This window comes from Oxyura jamaicensis, chromosome 1 (genome assembly GCF_011077185.1).
Source record: "Oxyura jamaicensis isolate SHBP4307 breed ruddy duck chromosome 1, BPBGC_Ojam_1.0, whole genome shotgun sequence".
Lineage (NCBI taxonomy): Eukaryota > Metazoa > Chordata > Aves > Anseriformes > Anatidae > Oxyura > Oxyura jamaicensis.
Window position 1 is genome coordinate 12,946,293 of NC_048893.1, and position 12,628 is coordinate 12,958,920.

General features: G+C 40.2%; 1 protein-coding gene across 1 annotated transcript in view; it reads right to left on the reverse strand.

Annotated features, from left to right (window-relative positions):
* Positions 1-5,746: 5,746 nt before the first annotated feature.
* Positions 5,747-12,628, reverse strand: part of ORC5 (origin recognition complex subunit 5) — a 94,848-nt gene continuing 87,966 nt past the window's right edge. The window contains exons 14-15 of the mRNA XM_035347892.1: positions 10,256-10,368; positions 5,747-6,611 (exon numbers count right to left, since the gene is read on the reverse strand). Coding sequence (XP_035203783.1) covers positions 6,566-6,611; positions 10,256-10,368 — 159 coding nt within the window. The 3' untranslated portion in view covers positions 5,747-6,565. The remainder of the gene's footprint in view (positions 6,612-10,255; positions 10,369-12,628) is intronic.

Consider the following 12,628-nt stretch of genomic DNA (forward strand, 5'->3'; position numbering starts at 1 on the left):
GCTCCAGATACATCTAGCTTGCCTGAAGCAAAGAGGGATGCTGAAGAAGCCATTTTAGGTGAGCGCACGTGCCTGCAGCCCGGGCTAAGGCAAGCAGAAGAGCCCACGTCGCTGCAAGAGCAGCTCCCTCTCTTTCCGGGAGTCACAGGTTTGTTTTGGCAGACAAACCGTGTGCTTGGCTTTGGCTCTTACCCTTGTTTTCTCTGAAATTCCCCAACCCTAACATCATGCTACTCTCAGAAGTTCCAGCAGGGTCGCCAGCTATTTGTTGTTTCTAATGCTTTGCACCCTTCAGGAACAACAAAACATTGCATAGGAAACCTTGCTGAGAGGGAACAGGATGGGATTCTTCCAGGCGCCTGCACTTCAGGAACTGCTCTGTGTGGCAGAAACATCATTTGCCCCTCCTGTAGAAGTTGTGTTCACACCACATCTTTCAGATCCTGCAGCCCCCAAGGGGGGATGAGCTGCTCGCTGCAAGTTGGCAAGCAACTTCTCTCTCCATCACTCTCTCTTGGGTACTTCCATCTTCTGCTGAATGTTGTAGACGTACGCTCTGTCATCTGGCAAGCATGCCTTAATGAGAGAGGTTACGTACCTCTTTGCTAAGCTCTCTTTCAACTGTTCTCTGGCTGCCAGGATGTAGGGGGTATCCAATGCATGAACACCAAAAAAGCCACCTAGCAAAGCTCTATTTCCCAGCGCTATTGGTCCTATTTTATTCCCACCACCTTCATCTGAACTCCCATATCTGGAGGTATATGAAATACCAAGCAGCACATATTTTCACAAGCAAGAATGAAACGGTGAAAGTTAAATATTTGTGTATTAAAAATCCTGCTCTGCTGAAAATCTGTGTGTGCCAGGAAAACACAACTTTATGTACTGAATGAATTTAGGCAAAGTGCACCTTTGCTGTGTGGCTTATGAAAAATCACCTCCCGCTACATTGGCTCTGTCATTGCCATTCACTTTTCATCAGCATTTCATCATAATCAAACTAACTTGAAAACCAAACACCCAAAACAAGACAATTCACTACACCGCCTCCATGGCCCAACGTATTTAACCAGCATTTGGAAATAAAACCTTGCTGAAGCTGAACACCTGCCTGACAACGTCCCACGAGCACCCAGAGCAGCGCTGGCAGGACAGGGGATGCTACGGTGTGACAGGATGCTCCAACAACGCACACCTTTGCTAGCTCATTGAAGGCTTTGAACCAAATGAGAGTTAGGGATGCATTCTGCTGCTTTGGATTGCCCGTTTCTTTGTTCTGCTCTTCCCTGGGTCCCTCTGTTCAGGTCGAAGACAGCTCTTCCTTGCTCAGCTTGAGGGTTATTAGCTGTTTATAGAGGGGTAATTAGCCATTGATAAGGGAGGAGGCACTTTAAGTACAATACACAACAGCACTCCAGACATGACATCCACCCATGATACGTTGTACATCACATTCTTACTCCAGGATCACCTTGCTCATGGACTCAACTTAAAAAGCACGGAAACACCAAAGGGCACAGGGTGCAGAACAAACTCTCTTGGTCTTACTTCTAAGCTTATTGGTACATGAAACCCAAATATTTACAAATACGTGGGTACTCAAATATACAGCTGATGTATTGCCAGTGTCAAATAGCAAGCAGAATGATGTTCAACTTCTTGTTCCAGCAGAAACTGTCACCGGGTTGTTGCTTTTTAAAGACATCCCTACCTATTGTTTTTAGGCTGTCTTCATAAAGGTTGTACTTGTAATTTCACTGTGCTGGCAGACACTATTTCTCGTTTTCAGCCTTCATTTTTTAATGGCTTTAACAAACACAACAGTAAAGAATCAAAAAGTAAACCAACTTAATCCATATATACCTCCAACAGAGTGTTGTACACAGTTTATATGAATCTGCTTGTTCCGAGAAAAACAAAACAAACTTAATCTTCCAATAAATATTCCAGCGGAGCCATTCCAACATCTACAGATACATAGTCATTTGGTATTCTGCATGATCAGGCTTGCTACTCAAGATGTATCTTCAGCCCAACACATATTTACTAGCAACAATGTGGAGCTTTTGTAAGCTGTGCTGCTCTGATGTTGAGAAAACCAGGCGTTACTGTCGCTTCAGGTAACGTTTCCTCCTGGATAGAGTAAATCTTCTCTTTCCCAATTGCCTGAGCAAACTGCAGCGTGTAGTACATGCAGCACGCCTACCTTCAGGCAGCCCCTAAGAGCCTGCTGGTCCTCGCTCGTCCCACTCCCTGTGCCAGCAGGGGTGCAGAAGGAATATCCAATCCTGGGATACTCCACTGTCTGCATTTTGCTTACAGGTCACAGACGTGTAGTATCCTGCACTCCTGCTGGGAATCCTGTCCCCCACACCATTTTCCTGGCAGAGCTGTCTGTTCCAGTTAAGAGGGAAGCAGCTAGCGCCTGAATGGCCTTGGCAAAGCTGCTTGGATGCTGGAAAAATTGAACCCATGGTAAAAATGGATGTATTTTCACGTAGGTAAATCAAGGTGTGTAGCAGCAGCAGAAGTTAGAAAATGCTCAAATAACTACTGTACTTCTTTCAACTCCCCCAAAATTACAGATAATAGCTACAGGCATTATTATGGTAGAAACAGCAGGCTCTGGGAAAAGCAGAGTCAGGTATATCACTGTCAGAAAAAATCCTCTTGTACTACATGTGGATGTACTCTTACAAGCCTCTTTTAAAAAGAAAATCTCTAGGCTCTAGGTATGAAAATGCAGCTGTTGATGAAATCAGAGCTATTCAAGGGCAAGAATTTCTCTGCAACTCTGTGATAGCTGAATTTCTTTCCCCATTACTCTCTCCTTATAAGAACAAGCCCCAGCTCCTGTGGGTGTTCAGATCAGCCACTGAAGACAAGTACAATATATTTATAAATTTTAAAGCATTATAATATATATATATTATGCAGAAACTATGAAAAAAAAATACCTGGTGTTTTTAAAATACATCCTCCTGCACTGAAGTACTGAAGATTTCTTCTCTTGCTCTGCATCTTTCGCACAGTTCTCAACACCACCTGTAGGATGGGTGAAATTCTGGCCCCGGGGAGACCTAAGCCCAAAACTTCATCCACAAAAACGGGGTCTCAAAATGGAATATTGCTAGGGTATGTAGTAGGACACTCAGCAGTAGTTTATAAACTCATTGATATGGATATATAGAAGTATTTTGAGTTTGACAGAATAAATCCCACTATCCATCATCAGCATAGTTATAGCCTACATCCATCATCTACACCTCAGTCGCCTTGCTCGTTCTCATGCTGCTGATTCAGCTTTAAGTTTTATGTCACGGATAGGAGTCTTTCAAAAAGGTCACAGAAGTGCATTCAGTGTAAGGACAGCAGTTCTGTGCAATGGATCCTCAGTACCTGCTCCTTCTCCAGGAAACCTGACTTTGGTCAAATTAACGATGCTCCACAGCCATCTGTAGACTCATCCTCCTTACACTGGAAACGAGCAGCAGGCCAGTGAAGAAATTATGTGGAAAAAAAAATATTTGCTGCATTAAGTTTTCTCTGTGTTTATTTTCTAAGACCTTTCTTCGTGTCTTCTACACTCTGTGCCCCAAAACTGGGGCTTGCTAGTTTTGACAGTCTGGTGTGCTGCGTGGGATTAACGGGGTTAGGAAAAGGTTGGACCAACCAAATGAACACAGTTGCTGCAATGCAAAAGGTACGTCTTCTTTCCAAAGAACAGCAACCCAAACCAGAACTTAACACGGCTGGTTTTGTTCTACACTCAAACATCTGCAAATGTTCGGCATATACTAAAGACGAGTTCTGAAATACAGCATACTCAGTCTTTTTCATGTATATTGCCTAGCAGCTGTATGAAATTAAGTCTTGAACTGGTTCTGTTCTTGATCTCATTTTAGAAAAGCTATGACAAGCTATGACAACAGTGAAAAGAAACATCACCTATCCATACTGATGGGCTCATTTCTAATAACCAGTTGAATTTTAATGTTAAAACAAGTAATACAGTGCATTTCGTTAAGTACTGTTACCAATGACTATGTGTGTTCATGGATCCATACTGTTGAAAAAAATAAGATTGTGGAATTAATTTAACCATGCAACACTGAGCTTGGGTCACTTCGCTGTTGTACCAAGACCATTGGTAAAAGACCACTGGTTCTCAGTTCTTATTTTTCTGTTTGAAATCTTTGACCTTGCATCTCATCTATACACATCATAAACAGAATTAAAAACATTCCTGAAATACGTCATTTACTAATCCAACTGGTAAAATTCCTACTTATTTCTTTCCTCATAAAAGATCAGATATAAGCATTGCCTATCTCTGTGATGACCAAATTTTATTGTGCATCCTTATACTCATGTAAGATGTTTTCTGTGCTCCCTGTGTACTCTCTTCATGTGCATATCAGGGACTGTGGTATTCTGGTATTTTAATGCAGGTTAAGTTGAGGCGTGATATTATCCAAAACTTGTTCTTGGTAGTAAAGCTTTCCAAAGAGGAGCTTCATACAGTCTCTGCTTGGTAGTTGCTACACTTTTCAGCCATGCTGACTACTACCGAGCAAGAGCTTCACAAGCTGGCATTTTCTCTCCCCAGCAGTACAGCCCTGGCCCAGCTTTGTTGAATGTTACAAACAAGCTAAACTGCACAGCTTTATTTTTTTTTTTTGATTGAAGAGTTGCAAAACTTTATAAGTTAGTATAAATCCCATTGTGTTTCATATATAAGATTCTAATCTAGCCCAGGTATCTGAAAAAGCTACGATGTATTGCTATTGCTTTGCACAGATTAGTTTAACGTATAACAGCTCAAACATCTTCTCCCATTTTCAGCCCTTGGTAGTCATATAGAAGATGCACAAGTGCTGAGCTCAGCTCATGATGAGCTCCAAAAGGGAAAGAAACTGTAAAGCTTAATCCAAAACATACCTTCTGTACATTTTTATTAGTAAAAAACAAAAGTAAGCAATAAACATTTTGAAACAAGTCACGTATTCGCATCCAAGTATTTCAGCAAGCGCGACAAATGTTGCCACCTCATGGACAGGTGCATGGTTTGATGTAGCACAGCGGTCGGAAGGAAAAGAGATCACGGAGATGACTCATTTCTGCCCTTTCACAGTCTACTGAAAAGGGAAACGACAGCTTGGCCAGAAAGATGCTTTTGTCACTTAGGCTCACCTGGAACTCATTTATTTGGGTCTGAATCCAGAAGCAGAAGCCTGGCTACACAAACACAATTGGGAGAAAATAAAGGAGCTACACGTATTCAGAGTATTTGACCACCTCCAGCATCAGAGGTGTATTTTTAATTTGAAAAATCCCTAACGGTCAACATACGAAATAGCACTCTCTTGTTTTGTCAAACAAAGGGCAGCATTCAGGAATAAATCATCTGAGTAACAGGCTGTGGGACCCTGAGTTTTCAGGAGAGTGACAAAACTTCCGCTTTGTGAAGACAATAATCCTTTAGTGCACAAGGTGATTTCAATACCCTGCAAAGGCAGCAGCAGTTGGGACTCCTCTACTTGTAAACTGGAGACAAATACAGTTGCAGTGCATTCCAATATACATTTCCAAAGTCAAAGCTTTATGCTACAACTATTCTGCCTCATTTGGGCAACTGCTGCAGGAATACTGTCACCTGTTGAATCTCCCCTTCTCTGATGGAAAGGCAGCTGTGCCGTACTTCTCTACAGGACAGATACTGTTATAAAAAATATCACACAGTGCATATCTGAAATCATGTTCATTCAAAAAAGCATTATAATTTGCACTTAACAGAAATGGATGAGCCTGAAAGGAATAAAAAACATTTAAATAAAAAGCTTTTCAAGTTCAACATCAGGTTAGAATTTCAGGAATCAAGATTTTTTTTTAAAAAAAAAGAAAGCATCATAAAAATAGATTCACAGTTAACATTTATGAATGATCTGAAAAAAAGTACAGCATGATGATCGATTGGGAGTTTCCCATCATGATCTCCATATAACAGTGTAACAATCTGCATACATATGACTGAACAGAAAGAAGGATTTATACCAGCTTGATTTTAAAGATGTTCTTATATTTATTATATTTTGTTACTCTGCTCTCTTAAAATGGTGGCCTCAGGAAAAGCTGCTTTGGCAGGCAATTGCAAAGATTCCTGTGGAGAGGAAGTGAAAAGACTGGGCATACAAACAAGGGCTGCTGCCATGTTCAAAGCACTGGGGAGAGTTCATAGAGCAAAATGCAGTCCTAAGTAAATGGGTTTCAGGCAATTTCAGTGTTAAGATAACATCATTAAGAGTAGAACAGATTGTGCTCAAACCCTGCTGTTTATAATTAACACATTGCTTCCAAATACTCCAGGGTCCCTGGTAAATAGTCCTCTGCTCAGATCTACCCAGACCAATCAGAGTATTTTCATCAGATTCCATGCTGGGCCAGCACCTGTTTGGACAAATCCAAAAGAGCCAAAATACTCTTCTTTCTGGCCAGCTAAGTAGAGAGATGAACACAGCTTGCCTTAGTCATTGTCACAGTGTCCATATGGCTGTGAAGCTTGTTTTCACAAGAAATCGTACAAGTACTTTATTATGTCGAAGTTCACGGTCCTATAAACAAAAACACAGCATATTAGAGCAATCATCCTAACAGTGCTAAGACTTTAACCTGTTTGGAGACAACACGTGGGACATTCTGCACAACCAAAATCAAGGGATATCCCCCAAAGAAAGTTATAAACCCATTCTTGATTGCATTTAACTTATAGTTCATATCTTCTGATACAACTTTGTAAGATTTAAAAAAAAATAAAGCAGATTTCTAGCAACAACCAAAAGTTTCTTATTCCAAACATTAAGCAGTAAAAAAATACATCAAAGTTGATATATTTTCATATGGTAAATACATATGAATGTATTATGTATATATTAATACATATGTATGTATATATGTACATATGTTATGTATATATATAATACATATGAATGTATTATGTATAAATACATAAATACAATATTCCAGTTGGTAATACAAAACTACAATCTTTTATGCTATTAAATGTTTTGTTCATCTTCCAAACCACCTGTTTTAGCACGTTCTACGTAACTCCTTCATCTGTACTCATTTGCAGTCTGCGTTCTTTCAGTCTTGACACTAGTTGACCCATGTTCATAGATAAATTTGAAGAATCCAAGAATGCCACTCAATAAGATAGAAAATTTTAATGTATACTTTTGTACTTCAATGGCAGGCAGAATGAAGAGCAGTAAAATAAAACATATAATTATTTTTTTTGTCTCCAAACTCATTCTGCTATGCAATCTAACACTCAGACTTTGGGATTTACTGTTTGAATAAATAGCACAAATTACTGCATATAATGACAAGTATAAAATTAAAAGTTTTTTGGTTTTAAAAAGTATTTAATTATGCAAAAATAACTGCTCACAATGCTAAGTGAAATTAACTGGCTGAATGTCTTATTTGTTAGGCTGCAATCATTTAATATTCTCTGTTCATGCCTCCTTCTGTAACCTACTTTCCAAAAACTTTCTACAAAACATAGTGTTGAATTGAGAAAAAGTTCAGAAATCCCCATGATGCATAACAAGAGATGCTGTGTTGGAGCCTACCTAATAATCCAATGACAAAATTAGAGGAAATTAAATGCCACTGTTAGGCACATATTACCTTGTGTCACTTAAGGAAAGTGCTTTAGTTATAAGGCTTTCTGCAGAAACAAAAGCCACACTAACAAAAACTGACCTTATCAACTAAATGAAACACAATCACTCTGCCATAACAACTAGCATTATTTGACCCTAGATGAAAAGATCCATTACATTCTGCAAACATTAAGAGATCCCTACTACAACTATAGAAAATTTATGAACTTCAGTCTGAAATCCTTTTAACAGATATAAGAAGTTACTAAAAAAGAGATAGCTAAACCAACTTAACTGAAAGTAAAAAAAAAAAAAAGACAGTAAAAGGTATGGAGATATCTCTGCAAAGGCTGAACATGTGCAGAGAGATGTGAAATTCTGTGGTAATAAACAGAAAGACTGGGCACGGGTAGAGGTTTCTACACTAAAAGCTCCCAGGAAGACATAAGTTTTCTACTCTTTCACAAAGGCAGGTCCTTTTTGCTTAAAAAATGCAGATTTCATTCTTTATTTTAAAATAAAGGAAAATGAAATAGCAAGCTGAACAGCTTGAATAGGGGTGGGGAGGGGAGAGAGAGAGAGCAGAGTTTTCCTGTCCTACTCTTCGCACTCTCCAGCCCTGCAGTAGTAAGTTCACCTGGCAGCGAGGCTGAGGTGGTAACAAGGCTGAGGAACCCGAGGATTTTGGTGCCTAGCCTTATTTTAGCACTTAGTGCAACAGAGACTAAAGAATCAGGAGATGGTCTGCTTACTTGAAGTGTATCGCGGTTGAAATGCCAAAGTAGTTCCTTCTCTGCAATAAGTATAACCCCTCTCATTTGTGGTTAAAAACTGCAAGCTGCTGCAATGTTGTAGCACAACTAGCCTGCAATCATACATTCACCCTTTAGCCAGCCTCATTAATACAAGGGGGAAACCCATTTATCATGGCTTCACGGAACTTTGCATCTTATCTATGTCCTAAGGATTTGACAGACAGTGGGTTGGAAAAAAGAATTTGTAACAAAGGAACAAACAAGAAGAAAAAAGGGAGAACAGGAGAAAAAAACAGGCCAATATTAAAATGTCAGATAAAATGGCCCGATCTGCGCAGCCTATAAACACTTCCAAACCACATGGGGAAAAAAAAATTGCCTTCTTCCTAAAACACAGGAAAAGTCAGACAGGATATATTTATGCACATCTGACCTAAAGGCAGGCAAAGTCAAAGCACTACAGTATGCACTGAGGTTTGAAGGGACAGCTCTAAAAACTACTTTCTCTGGTAAGCATGAGCTGCATAGCCCAAGTTTTGGTCCTGTTTCTGTTCACCTCGACCTTCTGGCAATTTTACCAGAGTCCACAAATGTCGAAGGATGTTAAAATTGTAGGCGAAGGGCCATTATTTCAAGTCTTCATTCAAGGAACCTCATAGCCAGAGAAGAGTTTACAAACTGGTCTCTGTACTCACAGTAAGAGTTAGAGCAGAGGCAAGAGCATGGGGATATCCACACACAGTGATGCACGTTGCTAAACAGATGGTCTGATGTACTTGGTACCAGTGGGAGACTTTACAAGGCATCATTCACATGTGACTTTATTGCTGGGAATAGCAAGCTGACACAGCAAAGCCCTGGAGATGCTGGTGGCACGGTCCAGCCAGGCCTGAGCCCAATGAAGTTTCACTCTGTGGCCTGTCCAAATTGGAATTTGTGTGTCTGTGCAGCTTACTGACTGCGCAAGGGGGCATTTAACAGCTCAGGAGAGCAACTTGTGCAATGAGGATATTGGAAACAGTCTGAAACGCAGATTCCTCTGAAGCTCCACGTTACAGAGGAGAGCTGGCCTGTACAATGTTTCTCCTTTTTGCCACATGTCATTTCTGGGCTCTGCTCTAGCCACATGCTCTTTATCCAAGATCTGCTAATAAGCTGGCTGCAGCAGCGTGTGTGAAGTAATGCTGTTCAGATTTGGCATAAATGAGACAGTTCTGATTGTTGCCTACGTATTGCATGTGTTTCTGTAATTTATCACCATCTCTCCTGATGCATCTGGAACTACTCTTGGACTCCCAGACTGAAGGCTTGGGATGAACAGGTAATTGATACTTTTGAGGTACCTGTATTGTTTTTTTGAATTAGTTTGTATCAACTACAGATCACAGAAGACAAACTACGTGAAAGACTTCTCATAACCTATTGCAGTTTTTACACCACCTGTACGACAAACACTACTAAAAACTAAATTTCGGTTTGGATTCCAATATCATAACATGCCTTTCAGTACTGCAACGGACTGCCATTTTAGAGCAGTATTTTCACATGAAGTCCCTTTTATTAAGTACACAGACAGTATTTTACTGTAACATACTAAAGGAGTTCCTTGGCCTACCTCTGTCACTGTAAGATACATTATTTTTTTCAAAACAGTACTGGAGTAAACCTAAGTTCAACATTTCTTACAGCAAAGACTCATTTACTTGTTCTTAAACATCCACAGATTGCCATTTTGGTCTGCAGAGAGCCAATATAAAGATTGAGAACATACAGCTTTTGAAGTGTCATTTAAATCAGCACATATACACCCCAAATGGATTCTGATAGGCTCACCGGGCAATAGCTCTGATGAAGTCCAGTGATACAGTGCATTTGTATCGGGGTCCATCAAGCTGGTCGTTATTGCCAACCATGGACAGCATCTGGAGAGTCACCAGAGAGGTGATCTACGAACAAGAAAAATTAGCAACGTCAGTCATTTTTGTTAACAAGAATAGCAGTGAGCAGTATTTTTTTCCTACTTGTCATCAACACATCCCAAATTACAAAACTCCTGTATTTCTTTGGAAAATCACCCCTAGTTTCTCACTGTTTTTCCCCTAGTCCTGCAGCTATCAAACCCAGGAGTGCGTGTACGTTTTCGCTATTACATTTTCAGCAGTCAGTGAGGCATACAGGTTAAACCCTTTATCCTTCGTATCAAGCTTCATATCAAGAGTTATCCTGGAGTTGTGGTCAGAGTGAGAAAGGTGTTGGGGGGGATAGATAACAGGCATGAGCTGAACATCTTCCAAATCTCTGCCTAACAGCCAGGACACACTTTGATTCTCTTTCATCTGAAGACCTCCTCTTGGATTTTCATGCTCAAAGTTGGATTTTCTTGTGTCAGCTCATACTACATTTTGAAAAGATGCAGAGTATCGCTCAACTCCAGCTAAAAGAAAGGAAGCTGAAGGTTGGAAAGGAATGGCCTGAAGATGGTGTCCTTAAAATGTGCAGTGCCTGAAAAGACAGGGATTTGCCTACAGAACAGTGTCCTGACAGAGCTGCTGATTATCCTACCACTAGAGCAATGCACCAGCATATTTCTCACTGTCATCACCCTCTTCCCAGAGATGCCTGTGTGTGGTACCACTGCAGTGCAGTCATGGGATGTCAGCACCGAGTGCCACCAGGCTGTCCTGCCTCAGCTAGGAGCGATTAACGTGGTGATTCCACTGCTGCCCTACCTCCACCCATGGGAAAAAAATAGGTAAAAGCAGAAAACATCATTTCTTTTTTTCCCTGGTCTTTGTTATAAACACTACTGATAATTTAGTGCAACAAGGCTTTATTCTATGAAGAACCAGTATCTGACCACAGCCCCTACTTTAAAAAACAAAACCAGCCAACCATGACCTACATTTGTGCAAAGATGATGATAATATAGTAAGGAAAATCTGAAGAATAAATATAAAGAGAGTGTCAATTCAAACCTAAAGGAAGCACACTGCTATAAAAAGCATCAAGTTCCTTTCAATTAAAAAAGCCCTCAGTAATAACCCTTCTTTTGCTGAAAGTGAACTTTGTCTTCACGTTTGTGACAGTGCTTGCAGGAGGTAGGAATGCTTTTCCTCAAGTGGACGTGATGTGTAAGAAAAGACACCCCCTTGAGCAGAATAGAAAAAATATGATCACCAAGAATAAGGTTATTCTTATAACAACCTGTGCTAACTTCCTTTTACATGGCTTTAGACAACAACCATTCAGATGTCACCATTCTGCAAAGCATTTGAAACTTGGTTAAGGAATACTGGCCTCCCTCTGCTCACAAATACCATTTACTTTAGTCAGCTCTACACAGATGATTTACCAGCTGTTGGTGTTGACAGCATTTAAGCAAACTGAACTTAGTATAGGTAAATGACTCAAAATCCAGTTCATTAAATCAAATCACTTTTTCTTGTCACTAGATTGTAATCAACCTCAAATTTGTAAGGTGTTTATTTTCTTAAAACAGACATGATTTTGAGAGCGTTTTTCTACATTCTTCATCCAACATCTTTATTCAGCTTGTAAGGAAGCATTATGGACTAATCTGCTATTGCAGTTGCTATTTTACACCCCAGTGCACCATTACTGCCTAATCACTTCTGCAATATACACTTGCAGCTGGGTCCATGTTCAGAAATTACCAGTGAAGGAATTGCACGAGGCTCCTAAAAGCTTCTGATGAGCACAGCAAAACCTAGCTAGCTTGGTGCTGGACCCATCTCAACACTGAGGGATGCAAAAGCGAGCTTGCTGCTGCATTACGTATGCCTGAGCAACACTTTAACAATAAATCATAACTGATATTTTTCCAGTATCACCAAATGCCATATATGCAACCTAAGGTCAGCAGTGTAAAATTCCACACTAAAGCTGACATTATACATCTGAAAGAGCGTCAGACTGAAGATGAAGTTTCATTAATGTTTAAGACTCAATATTACATATGAAGTCTTTGATCATGTTAGAGTTAATTACTTGGCAAACAACGTTTTCCTCATTTCTTTCAGAAATCCTTCATGTCTATCCTATACATGCAGACAGGCAGGATCTCAGGATGACAAATCCTAGAGCCTGCATGCTGAGCAGGCAGCAGCCTGGAGCTCTGTAGGCACAGCTTCTTCAACAGGTTCAAGAAAAACCCAAGCCAGCAAGAGTTCTGCCACCCCACAGCAA